This window comes from Haplochromis burtoni, unplaced genomic scaffold (assembly GCF_018398535.1).
Source record: "Haplochromis burtoni strain Fernald_Lab_line unplaced genomic scaffold, NCSU_Asbu1 Contig_267, whole genome shotgun sequence".
Lineage (NCBI taxonomy): Eukaryota > Metazoa > Chordata > Actinopteri > Cichliformes > Cichlidae > Haplochromis > Haplochromis burtoni.
This window is the reverse complement of record NW_024582628.1, coordinates 298,062-312,003: the sequence shown is the minus strand read 5'-3', so window position 1 is coordinate 312,003 and position 13,942 is coordinate 298,062. Positions and strand designations below refer to the sequence as shown.

General features: G+C 41.1%; 1 protein-coding gene across 3 annotated transcripts in view; it reads left to right on the top strand.

The window, feature by feature from the left end:
- The first annotated feature begins 3,428 nt into the window (after positions 1-3,428).
- Positions 3,429-13,942, top strand: part of LOC102300237 (protein mono-ADP-ribosyltransferase PARP12) — a 28,209-nt gene continuing 17,695 nt past the window's right edge. Inside the window, exons 1-9 of one of the 3 annotated variants that reach the window (XM_014339054.2) lie at positions 3,429-3,861; positions 4,551-4,686; positions 9,625-10,219; positions 10,309-10,359; positions 10,447-10,573; positions 10,966-11,131; positions 11,886-12,006; positions 12,114-12,210; positions 13,820-13,895. In XM_014339054.2, coding sequence (XP_014194540.1) covers positions 3,584-3,861; positions 4,551-4,686; positions 9,625-10,219; positions 10,309-10,359; positions 10,447-10,573; positions 10,966-11,131; positions 11,886-12,006; positions 12,114-12,210; positions 13,820-13,895 — 1,647 coding nt within the window. In that variant the 5' untranslated portion in view covers positions 3,429-3,583. The remainder of the gene's footprint in view (positions 3,862-4,550; positions 4,687-9,624; positions 10,220-10,308; positions 10,360-10,446; positions 10,574-10,965; positions 11,132-11,885; positions 12,007-12,113; positions 12,211-13,819; positions 13,896-13,942) is intronic. The other 2 variants (XM_005939233.3, XM_005939232.3) reach the window with 2 other exon arrangements.

The window sequence follows — 13,942 nt, the reverse complement described above, 5'->3', positions numbered from 1 at the left end:
TGTTGTTTGGACAACAGGAGGAGTTAGAGAATGATGAGGAGGTGCAGAACAGTAAAAGCAGGGAGCGAAGGCTCTGAGGGCAATAGCTGGTGTGGGGTTGAAGGTTTGAAGCTTGTAGCTATTTGTTGTTAATGAACCATCAGACAGGATGGAGTACTGGCAGACATGAAGGGAACCAGTGGATTGAAAATCATCCTTAAATAGGAAAAGATCATACCACTAGGGCTGTTCGATATAACGATATATATCGGATGACGATATAAAAACGTCTATCGTTTCATTTTACGCTATCGTTTGTTTCGTGGTGTCGCAAAATAAACTGTTTACGGCAATATTTTTTCGTCATTTTGATGGTTACTGTAGTGGCTATATTAATTTCTTAAAGTTCTCTCTTTCTCTTATACACTGAACAAAAATATAAACGCAACACTTTTGTTTTTGCTCCCATTCCCCATGGGATGGACGTAGAGACCTAAAATTCATTCCAGATACACAATATAACCATCCCTCCCAAACAGTGGTCACAAATCAGTCCAAATGTGTGGTAGTGGGCACATCTGCTATATTGAGATAATCCATCCCACCTCACAGGTGTGCCACATCAGGATGCTGATCTGACATCATGAGTAGTGCACAGGTGTACCTCAGACTGCCCACAACAAAAGGCCACCCTGGAATGTGCAGTTTTTTGCGCTATTGGGGGTCTGGGGACCCAGAACCGGTCAGTATCTGGTGTGACCACCATTTGCCTCATGCAGTGCAACACATCGTCGCATGGAGTCTATCAGATTGTCAATTGTGGCCTGTGGAATGTTGGTCCACTCCACTTCAATGGCTGTGCGAGGTTGTTGGATATTCGTGGGAACTGGTACACGCTGTCGTATACGCCGGTCAAGCACATCCCGAACATGCTCAATGGGTGACATGTCCGGTGAGTATGCTGGCCATGCAAGAACTGGGACATTCTCAGCTGCCATCTGCCCTGAACAATGTGAACCATGATTCATCCGTGAAGCGCACACCTCTCCAACGTGCCAGACGCCATCGAATGTGAGCATTTGCCCACACAAGTCTGTTACGGCGACGAGCTGGAGTCAGGTCAAGACCCCGATGAGGACGACGGGCATGCAGTTGAGCGTCCCTGAGACGGTTTCTGACAGTTTGTGCAGAAATTGTTTGGTTGTGCAAACCAATTGTTCCAGCAGCTGTCTGGGTGGCTGGTCTCAGACGATCTTGGAGGTGAACCTGCTGGATGTGGAGGTCCTGGGCTGGTGTGGTTACACGAGGTCTGCGGTTGTGAGGCCGGTTGGATGTGCTGCCATATTCTCTGAAACGCCTGTGGAGACGGCTTATGGTTGAGAAATGAACATTCAATGCACGGGCGACAGATCTGGTTGACATTCCTGCTGTCAGCATGCCAATTGCACGCTCCCTCATTGCTTGTGGCATCTGTGGCATTTTGCTGTGAGACAAAACTGCACATTCCAGGGTGGCCTTTTGTTGTGGGCAGTCTGAGGTACACCTGTGCACTACTCATGATGTCAGATCAGCATCCTGATGTGGCACACCTGTGAGGTGGGATGGATTATCTCAATATAGCAGATGTGCCCACTACCACACATTTGGACTGATTTGTGACCACTGTTTGGGAGGGATGGTTATATTGTGTATCTGGAATGAATTTTAGGTCTCTACGTCCATCCCATGGGGAATGGGAGCAGTAACAAAGGTGTTGCGTTTATATTTTTGTTCAGTGTATTTAATACAACCACACTACACACGGACAAGCGCCTGTTTTATGCACTGTCTTTAGCAACAATATCGGGTGTCCGCTTGTTTATGTTCCACATAAACCTTTCACAATAAAGCTCAAGATCCTGTTGAGACTTTTCAAAATAAACTGAATCACGTGAAAGAGCAGATTATTTACGGATGAGAAGTAAAAAAAAGAGCCGCCAGATGCTAAAAAATAAACCTTAGACTCAAACGTTAGAACAGGCTTTTCCCTGCAGCACGCCGTGTAATAAATACAAAGAAAATGGTGGCCGTTACAACTTATGTCTAAAAATGTATAGTTTAATGCATCTGTTAAAACACTGGACTCCAGCTGCATGACGCGCAGCTGGAAACACTTCCCGCAAGTCGAGCTGCCCGAGATTCACAGAATTGACAGAAAATGTTACATTTTTGTGATTTATATCGTTATCGGACGATAGAATTCTTATATCGGGATATGAGATTTGTACAAATGTACAAACTAAGTACAATAATCAAACAAAATGACATATGTATGCATAATATTATCCCTCTCACACGCACACACACAGAGGTATAGCATTTTGACCCACTCATCTTTGCAGAGTTGTTGTAATTCAGTCACATATAGTTGTATACATAAGGATGGGTTTAGGGAGGTGCGCCTACTTCAGTCGTCTCAGGAAGTGCTGTCACTGCTGGGCCCTTTTTGTCACTGATTTGGTGTTGCTGGTCCAGGACAGGTCCTCTGTGATGTGAACACCGAGGAATTTGGTGCTCTTCACTCTCTCTACTGTGACACCAGCAATGCTGAGCAGGAGATGGACAGCCTCGGCCTTCTTAAAGCCAACGATCAGCTCTTTTGTTTTGTCAACATTAAGAGATTATGGCATTGCAGCAAAGTGCCAGCCACTGCACCTTCTCTCTGTATGCATCATCGTCCCTAGCTAGTTATCAAGGCAGCCAGATTGTGTCTCTGTAACCAGTTGGAGAGCTCCTTACATCGCACGGCATGATGAACTTGCATTGCTTTTTCCAAATGTTAAATGGAATAGCTAATCTGACATTTAATCTGATAGCTAATCCAAGTGCTAATCCGTTAATTAATCCCAAAGCTAATACATTTGGTAATATGATTTAAACTACTAAGGATAGAAAAGGTCAAAATAAATCTTTGGGGTTTTTTTTATCCATTTCCCTTTAATTCTGTTTACTCATTTCTCTTTTTTAAATTGTATTGATTTTTTTTCCCTTTGGAATTCTAAAATGTGTTTTTTATTGAGACTTATTTTTTATGTTTTAGAAATTGATTTGAATATTTATTAATGTAATAATCATTTATTTTACAATATTGACGCAGACTTTATTTATGTCTAAATAAATAAAAGAATTACAAAATTAATTTGACTCTTCTGTTCCCCCATATAACCCTCGCTGCAAGCTGCAAACAGCAGACAGCCTGCATTTAGAATTCAGCAGCTAAAAATCCAAATGTTCACCTCAAAGGTTTGATGGAAAGTCTGGCATAACATTTGTTTTTCAATAAATTCTAAATGTTTTTGTTGCGAATTTTCTGTATTATATAGATCCTGTATCTTCATGGCATGTTTCATTACTGGAAATGTTTCAGCTGTGAAGTAGAAGAAAGCCGAGGTGTGGGATGTATGGAGGTCATACAGCGCAGCGACGACTCAGAGTGGAAAACAGCAGCATTACAGCATCCGTCCAGGTTAAAGGTTGTTGAGTTTCGCTTTCCAGTCGTCAGAAATGAGGCTTTCGTCAGTTTAATGTCACAGGTGGAAGGAAACGCAGGCAGAGCTCGGACACGATGGAGACGGAAATACTGAGAATGATCTGCGCCGGCCAAGGAGCAGTCAACACGGAGGATTTAGTGTATAATCTGTTTTCCGGAGATCCCACGAAGTTGTCGGAGATCATTTGTAACCGAGAGAAATTTGTTTCCTGTTGTCCAAACGGACAGCCGAAGGTGGTGGCCAGGACCCGCCTGAGACTTTGCAGAGTGAAAGACTGTCTGGGGATATGCAGGGGTCTACACCTGTGCAAAAACTTCCTCTTCAGCGGATTCTGTCAGTTCACTCAGCTCAGGTAAATATACTGGACTTAAAAGTAAGTAACAGAGCTTATTTAGGGAGTGTTATTTATGTCATGTAGTTATATCACATATGGTTGTAAAATCAACAGGTTTAAAGTCCAGGACACTGATGGTGCCTTTAGGTATTGTTAGGAAAATCTGACAATTTACAGCAGTTTGACACATTTATTCAAAAAGCTAAACTAAACAAATAACAAAATGTGGCTTTGAGGGCCAGTAGGAAAGGTTGCTCTCTGGTTGTCTTTTAGACTGAAGCTTTGCTTTGAAATGAGTAAAAAGAGTGACAGTGAAAAGAACATGGCTACGTTCATCCACAGAACAGAAAGATTTTCCAACATCAGCAAAGTTTACTATGAAAAATAAAAACTAAAGCGGCTGCTGCGTCTACCCAGCCACATAGAAAACCATCTAGTACTGGGCTAATCCTGTTTCCCAAGCATGTTTCCCTAAACTTCAAACTTAGTTTTCACATTGATGTTGTACTGTTTCTAAGAGTTATCAGGGTGGCTGTTTGCCTTGAACCTAACCGCTGACTTTGTACCATGCAGATAAAGCCTTATTAATCATTACACAAAGACAGCTGTCTCATATGACGCTGTTTTTTGTTTTTTTATTCTTAACTGAGCAAATGGATGCTAGCACTCCTAGTCATGACTCAGTTGTGTGGATTCTGTTATAACAGGAGGGGCTGCAGCTTCTCCCATGAGCTGACCTCTGAGCATAACCAAAGACTTCTGAGGGAGCATGAGCTGGAGAGCCTGAGCCGAGATGAGCTGTGCACCCTGCTGCTGCAGAGTGACCACACAGTTCTTCCTGATGTAAGTCTAACAACACACAGCATGAACCGGACAAGTTAGTTTGCATTAAAATGAACTGTCACCTTTTCTGATATTTGGCATCTTCCAGCTGATTTTACTCCCAGCTTTCAATTATTTAATTTTCTTTTTTTTTCTTGTTCTGTAACTGATTGTTACCTCACTAATTTAATTATTTAATCTGTATTGTCCTCCACTTTTCCTGCCAAGTTTTTATACGCAAGCTTAAGTGTAACTTTATTAAATACTGGATCTGTTGATCAAGCAAGCCCTCCATCGACTTCACAAAACATTACTGCTTTGAACAACAACAATATAAAAAATGAGAGAAGACGTCCTGTTGTATAGAAGTTTATGTGAAAACGATCTCACACTGACCGCTGACCTCAGTAAACAGTTAACCTTGTTTACTGGAGCCTGGAAAGAAAAGGCGTCTGGACTTCTTTAAGTTGCTTGAAGACGTTTCACCTCTCATCCGAAAAGCTTCTTCAGTTCTAAGGTCAAACGTGGAGAGTCCCAGATTTAAACCCTGTGGGAGTATCTCCCCCCAAGAGGGACAATGGACCCCCTAATAATCCTCTACCTAATCACACGAGCCAAAGTCTGAAAACGGGTGTAGGTCAAAATCATGTGTATCGTGTGATTTGGAAATCACATGATGCACATGAAGAAATATCACTTCCTTCTCTCTCTTTAAGTCCTTAAGTCCTCTTTAAGTGATTGTAAACATGAGCACAGTTTCGAGATCAGCCTTTTATGTACTTTACCTTTATAGGTGTCGACAAACATGTCAATGAGGCCCGCCTCCTCAGAATCCTCCCTTGCAACTTTAATATTTTTATTAAAACGGTGTCTCAGTTGTAATTATCTGTAAAAGTCTGTTTTATTTAACCTGTAAGTTTCACTGAGTTGTAGGAAGCTGTCCATGTCTGTTTTGGTTGAGATCTTACAGTATGCTGTAAATTCTCTAAACACCCCATCCAAATGTGCTGGTGTGAAACCAGTATCATATCCTACCCAGTATTTACACTTCCGCGAAATTTCGACAGAAACCCTGGTAGTAGCCCACCATGCCGAGAAAATGGCGGAGCTCACGCCTAGTACGAGGGGCAGGGATTTTTGCCAAAATAGGGCGCACTTGTCCTTGACCCACCTGTTTCCCTAGATACGTCACAGTGGCTTTGCCAAAATCACACTTGGCGAGATTGAGGGCGAGGGATGCCCTTTCCAAGCGATGGAACACATCAGCGAGCGTTTATGCTCTGACCAGGTGTCTGAATAGACGACAATATCATCTAAATACACTTCACAGTTGAGAACGCTTCCCAGCACGATATTCATGAGCCGTTGGAATGTGGCGGGGGCGTTGCGCAACCCGAAAAGCATGACAGTGTACTGAAGAAAATGGTCAGGAGTAACAAAAGCAGAGATGTTGGCCACACGTGATGTTAGAGGAACTTGCCAATAACCGTTCAACAAGTCCAGCTTAGTAACAAACTTCGCAGAACCGACCATATTGACACAATCTTCCATTCTGGGAAGAGGATAGGAGTCAGGTTTGGTCACGCTGTTCACCTTCCGAAAACTCATACTAAACCGCGGGGTTTTATCTGCTTTAGGCACTAGGAGACACGGGGGAACTCCACGCACTAGAGCTAGGAACAGCAAGATGATTTTCCAACGGATGAGAAACTTCTGTCTGGAAAATGGCACGTTTAGTGGGATTCACCCGGTAGGCATGCTGTTTGATTGGAGGGTGGTCCCCCACATTGATATCATGCTCCAGCACAGTGGTACAGGAAGGAGTGTCAGAGAAAAGAGTAGGATGATTCTCAATCCACCGACACACGTCACTTTGAACAGCATCCTTTAAATGTGACCTTAGATCACTTAGGATTTCAGAGTTTCTAAGTCGTGCACAGCCCTCAGCACAACTGAAAACCACATCATCACTTACCGGGTCATACCAGGTTTTGGAAACTGGCACCCCCACAGTCGCAACTGTTGATACACCACTAGCAAAGTAAGGCTTCATCATATTGATATGACACACACAACACTGTTTCCTTCGCTCAATCCGCCTGCACTGTATACGGACCACTGAAGGAGTAGAAGTATTAAAACTTTGTCACCAACCTCAAATTTCCTTTGCACAGCTTTCTTATCAAACTTCCTTTTCATCTTTCCCTGCGCTGCATCAAGAGCGTGCGATTGCGCATGCTTTATGCAAACACTTTCTAAAAGAACTCTCATAATCCAACACATTTTCCTTAGGAGCATCTATGTCAGACAGAAAATTCTCCTTGAGTAGTTGCAACGGGCCACACAGTGTGTGACCGAACACCAGCTCAGCAGGGCTAAATCCTAGCGACTCCTGCACGCTTACCCTCGCCGCTAAAAGAAGGCAAGGCAAGGCAAGGCAAATTTATTTGTATAGCACAATTCAACAACAAGGTGATTCAAAGTGCTTTACAGAGACATTAGAAACAAAAACAAATAAAAAGCATGATTTAACATTGATTAAAACAAGCAAAACAAACAAACTAACTAAACACACACATTTCACACCTGTTCGCGCGATCTGAACCCTTATCGTAAGGGGAGCTACCAGTCCTTCTGTGGACGAGTTACTTTCTATTTTAAATTCCCTGAATTTAAAATACTCTCTAGACCCAGTCTAGACCCAGCTGGGGAGCTACCCAGAGCTCTAAACCCACTTAACAAACAAACAAACAAACAAAACAGTATATAAAATCAAAACAGATAAAATCAGAAATAGATAAGATCAGTAGTTAGTGTAAGTTTTGAAATTTAAGCTTAAAAGTGTGGATTTGGTGCTTTATTCAAATGCAGCTGAGAACAGGTGAGTCTTCAACCTGGGTTTAAATAAACTGAGTGTTTCAGCTGATCTGAGGCTTTCTGGGAGTTTGTTCCAGATATAAGGAGCATAAAAGCTGAATGCAGCTTCTCCGTGTCTGGTTCTGACTCTGGGAACTGATAAAAGACCGGATCCAGATGACCTGAGGGATCTGGAAGGTTCATACTGGGTCAGGAGGTCACTGATGTATTTTGGTCCTAAACCATTCAGAGCTTTATAGACCAGCATCAGAACTTTAAAGTCTATCCTCTGACGGACAGGCAGCCAGTGTAAAGACCTCAGAGCTGGACTGATGTGGTCCACTTTTTTGGTCTTAGTGAGGACTCGAGCAGCAGAGTTCTGAATGAGCTGTAGTTGTCTGACTGAAGCAGCGGCAGCCCCTCATCCCATTCCTTTCCAGACTCAAGGCAAAATTTCCGCATCATAGATTTCAATGTCTGGTGAAAACGCTCGAGTGCACCTTGCGACTCCGGATGATATGCACTAGACTTGTGATGTTTAATACCAAGTGATCGCAAAACTTGAGCAAAAATCCGAGACATGAAATTAGAGCCTTGGTCCGTTTGGACAGATTTCGGCAACCCAAAAGTAGAAAAGAAGTTCATCAGCGCCTTAACAATGGATTCAAAGTCAGAAGATACTGGTGTCCCGATTTTGTTTTAGGAAGTGGACCAACACAGTCAATGAGTATGTCCTCAAAAGGTTCCCCTAAAACTGGAATAGGGTGTAATTAGGGCTGCCACGATTTGTCGACTAGTCACGATTACGTCGACTATTAAATAAGTCGTCGACGATTTTGATAGTCGACGCGTCGTTTGAAGCTTTGTAAGATCACAAAAGCCGCAGGAATAAGTAGTAGGATTTAAGAGTGTAATAACGGACTGAAACAGAAGATGGCAGCACTGCATGTACAAGGATGCCAGCTGCCGTTAAACCCCGAAGAAGAAGAAGCTGTGTCCCAGAATTCATAGCGCAGCCCAGCTCAGTTTATAACAATGGCGGCAGCTAGTTAGTTTTAATATTACTCTTATTATTCTTTCTGGGTCACAGAATAAACATTTAACACATTTTCAGGCGAGAATGTAGCTGTGTAAACCTCAAATATCTGCTCAGTTTATCAGGACACCGCATATTTTCAAAAGCGCTCCGACGTTTTCGGAGACGTCTGTTACCCACTAGCTCGATAGCTAGCCGGGGGCTAGGTCACTAGCGCCGTGAGAACACCGGACTCCCGGCAAATCATTTTCATCTTTCGCTGCTCAGGTTAAACAGACATAAGTCACTTAGATAACTTAAAATGTTATTGTTTGGCTTTTTTAGTATTTTATTTGTTCCTGAGTAAATCGGTTTGGCTGAGATTAAAGTTATAGTTTTTACACAGCTGAATAAACGTCAAGCAGACAGCTGATTATCAGAAGTGTGAGATGCTGGAGAATTTACTCCGGTGTCCTGTTATAGTTTAGATAGCAAGGAGTTTATTAAACTTCACCGAAACAATCTGCAAATTTCATTAAAATTTAATAAACTATCATCTTGTCTTTATTTTTAGTTAGCACAGACCTTAAACACTTAAAGCTGTAAGCTAATGATAGTTATATACGAGCAGATGCTGCTGGTGCAATAAGCTGTACGTTTTATGTCCAATGGATGATGATCTGATTAGTCGACTATCAAAGTAATCGTTGGTGGCAGCCCTAGGTGTAATGGAGCGGGTGGAATGGTATGTAGATACTTGAAAGTGTGTGTGAGTATGTACATAGATGTAGGTGTATATATAAACGAGCAAGATACACTGTATATCTCCAAGTGGAAAAATTACATTTTTAGTAACTTCACATTGCCTTGGGTGAATCCCCGCCCCCCCCCTCTTTCTATTTTTTAAAATTTTGTTGTTTGCTTTTCTTTTTTCCCTTGTTGTGTCTGTGTAAATGTTAATGTTCCTGTTAAATAAAAATAAAGTTGGAAAAAATACAAATAAAGAAGTTGGACATCACGATGGCTATATTCATCTTTTATATACAGTATACTTTTGTAACTCCCCTTTTTCCCCCTTTCTCCATCAGATATGCTACAACTACAACAATGGTGATGGAGAGTTCGGCCGGTGTCAGGATGGTGATGGTTGCAGGCGGCTCCACATCTGTGAGAACTACATCAGCTGTAAATGCAGCTGCTGGAAGAACCACGATTTTAATGCTCCACAGCCATTAAAAGCTTTGAAAGCTAGAGGCGTACCTGACACACTCTTTCAGTCCTTGAAAGCTGCTTATGCAAATAAACAGGCTTTGAAGCTGGCTGGAGTCAGTGACCATGGTCAACAAAGTCAGAGAGGCAGAGGGAGAGGTGGCCATCAGCTCAGCAGAGGCTTTAGAGGAAACAGAGGAAACCACAGCAGCCGCCCAGATCTGCATCGAGCCCGTTCACTTAGTAACATTGCTGCAAACATTGATGGCTTTGACCTGTGGTCCAGCGATAGACTGAATGAAAGTGACGATGACAACTCTCCCACCAGTGACATCACTGTCGCCGCTACCAGGAACAGGGGCAACCATCAGCGTTTTCAAAATGCTCGTTCCTTAAGTGACATTCGTGCTGCTGTCAATGATGAAGCTGCTAAAGGCGGAGAATGGCAGAATAATAGGCAGAGGCCTGTCAGAGGTAAACAACGGCTGGAAACACTTCTGTGGGGAGATGAACTAAAACTGCTGTCTGAATGAAGCCTGTGAAATATCTCCTGTTTCTTTCAGATAAAACAGGGATCTGCATGTACTTCATTAAAGGTCACTGCAAACATGATGGTGAGAAAGTCATGGTTAGTAAGTGTTTGAGGCGTTAATGTAGTTCTTTCTTGACTTTGATCAGCTGTCTTTCTTCTTTCTTCTTAGATCGATGTTTTAAAGCTCATGACAAGATGCCGTACCGATGGCAGGTCCAAGAGGGACACCAGTGGACTGATTTGCCCGATAATGAGACAATTGAGAGAGACTACTGTGACCCCAGTAACTCATACAGGTACCTACATTTATTCTGCAACTCAGACATCTCAGGGTTTTTTAAGATCTAGTGGAACTATTAAGCGTTTCCACTTTTTTTCAAATATGCGTTGATAAAATAACAGATGCTCCTTTTAAACTAAAATCAAGCTCAGTGTATGTGATAGTAATTTTTATGAGGGTAAAAAGTTTTGATGTTGGCTCTGTATGATGTCAGTGCAAGATAATGTTCTTAAAATGGTCATTTCAGGCACGCAGCGTTTGTTTCACGTACCACATTATTCACCAAAATTATGACAGTGAAATTTAGTTTAAATCACCACAAAATACTGAACAAAGAATCATAAAAATCATCAAAGTTTTTGCATAACTGACCATCTTCATGTTAATACTTTGATTGTTTTTTTGCAGTAGCACCAGCCCGGCCGTGCACTTTGACACGATGACCTGTGGATGGAACAAAGTGCGTCGACTCTCGACAGAAAACTCGGTGATCGAGCCGACCTTCATCCACACCACCGAGTGGCTTTGGTACTGGCAGGATGAGTTTGGGAGTTGGAACATGTTTGCATCCGCTGTGAGTAACTACAGAGTGTTTGCAGAAATTTTGGCAGATTGCTAAGACATTAAGGCACGACTTTAACAGTCCACTGTGTATCCACATTCAAAAAATGTAACTAATTGTGAGTCTGATTTAATAGTTTTATTGAAAAACACAAACAAACTATTTGTAATGTGAAAAATCCCTCACAGTTTGAGCCTGCAGTGCTTTGTTTCCCCTACAGGAGAACTCTACTGTGCTTTTCAGCTTGTGTTTCATGTTGTTGTTCTATCCTCCAACAATATCATCCTGATCTGGCATCAGCAGTGATTCCATTACACTCAGGGAGAAATTTTAAATGAAAAAAATATATGAAAAAACTTTTCCAGCCAGGAATCATATTTGGCTGCTAGATAGCAAAAGTTGCGGAGTAGCTTCCAAAAACTAGCTTGTAGTTCATGGATTGTCACTTCTCTGGTGTGGAAGGAGCCTGAGCTAGTACCTAGGTTTCAATGTTATTTCAATGTGCAAAAAAAACATACCAAAACCCATTTTTGTACCAGCCCGTAAGCGTATTCAGTTCTGCTGTAAATTTGGGTCCGCTTTTTAAGGCTGTTTTTTGGTACTTAAGTGCTTGATGCAGTCAGGTCTCCTTAAAGACAAAGTGTCTCTAAAAGAATTATAATGATGCTGATTTACGATTAGCTCAGGTATTATAATCAACTGTTCTTTATTAATGTCCCAGTGCAGGTTTGAGGTCAAAAACTCGCTCAGTTTTCTTGCTTTGCAGACTAGTGGACATAAAACAGCAGACATCAACAGCACAAAGCTGGAGGAGAAGTTTCTGGCCAATGATAAAGACGTGTTGGAGTTCACTGCTGGTTCACACTCATATTCACTCAGTTTCCAGGGTAAACAAAGAATATGGAAACTGTCTCTGTTTGCTGACTTCAGAAATGCTAACATGTACAGCTGGCTTTATAATTATTATGTAAGTTTAAACTTTTTTACCCGTCAGACATGATGCAGACAAACAAGCATTATGGCACCAAAAGGCTCGTGTGCAGACGACCACGGTTTGTCTCTGCTGCAGATGTCCTAACAAAGAGAGTCAGGTACGTCATCCCAAAAACAGCCCCGCAAGAAAGTTTTCAAACCCCTTTACCTTTTTTTTCTCAATCATGAGATCTTTGAATGCTGCTGCAGCTTCATTCTGACAGATACTCCACTCGAATTCCAGTTGGAGATGGGATTTGATTTAGAGATATTGGCTTAAACCTAACACATTTCTGTTCAGTACTGATGGGTAACCATGCCAACATTCGGGTTTTCCCTTGGTCATAGAAGTCTAAAAGAAACACATATCTACATATAGATATATATCTATATCTATATCTAGATATAGTTAGATATCTATCTATCTAACTATTTGTCATGTAGAGTACAGCTACATAAAACTTGATAACAGCTGATGCTACAAAATGTTTGTCCTTATGAAACATTTGCCTGATTCAAATTTCTGAATTCAGGAAGTTCTGCATGTAATTTTAAATGAAAATAAAATTGGCTTCATCTTTGTGTTTATAGAAATATTGGCAAAATTTGTTGGAAAAACTCAAAAACTGGTGTTGATACATTTTAGAAGCTCCTTTTTCAGCAGCACAGCCTTGAGTCTGACCACATCTCTACAGGCTCCACACTCGTGAATTTGGTTTTTTCCTGGTCTTGCTGGCAGATCCTATGAAGCTTTGTCAAATTGCATGGAAGACAACTGTCATTTTCACGGCACCCCATAGTCGTGGGTGATAAAATTTGCTATAGAGACAAAAACCATTATTTTGTACCAGGCTGTAAACATTATCCACAAAAGTGGGTCAACTTTTTAAGCTAACTTCAAGTGGCCATTTAAGGAATTGCAGTTGTTTTGGGGGATTTCAATGCTGATTTAATTTTTGACACAGCCAAATATCTCTTTCAAGAAGACGAAACGTGACTCTAAATGAATTCTGATGTTGATTATTTACTCGTGGAGATGTAAATAAGTAGCTAGCCATATCAGTAACTGGTCATATTAGCTTTTTAGTCAACAAAGATTTCACAAAACATGATGTCTACAGGTTTCTTAGAGACACTGTTGAGCTACTTAGTAACTTAACTTAATAAGACTCAAAGACTGTAGGAACAACCCTGATTGTTCTTAAATTCTTCTGTTTCACTTATTAGCTGTGTTCATTTGGCTCGCTTGTATGGGATCAAATCCTTATTTCACTCAATGACATGCAGATCAAAGAACTCGGTAATGGGGGGTTTTGTTTCTGAATTTTTGGTTGATCTCTCCATTAAAATGAAACGACCATCAAAATGAGAGACTTTATATTTTAATTTCTTTGTAAAGTGAGCAAACCTACAAATTCAGCAGGGTATCAAACAGTTATTTCCCTGTCTGTGTGGAGCCTCAGCATGAGTCACAATTCTTTAGTTTGGGTTTTTTTGTTTTTTTCTTTCGTTAGTTTGTTTTTCAAGGAATTTGCAAGAAATTAAAAATATGTTTTTCATTGTCGCTTATAACGGAAAAATATTTTATTCATTTAAAATCAAAACTTAAAGTTTGAATAAAGAAAAGAAGTCTGCTTACCGCAGTGATCATTAATTACATTTATCTGATGTGTGTTTTCAACCTTTAAAAACAATAATTAAAGTCATTCTAACCCTTTCTCTCTGCAGAAGGCCTTTGGTTCAAACTTCCACTCCAATACCAGAAACCTGGGACAAGACACAGATCCCTCAAACAGGATACTCGGTATTGTAAAAAAAACAAAACAAAACATTTTATATATTTATTTATTT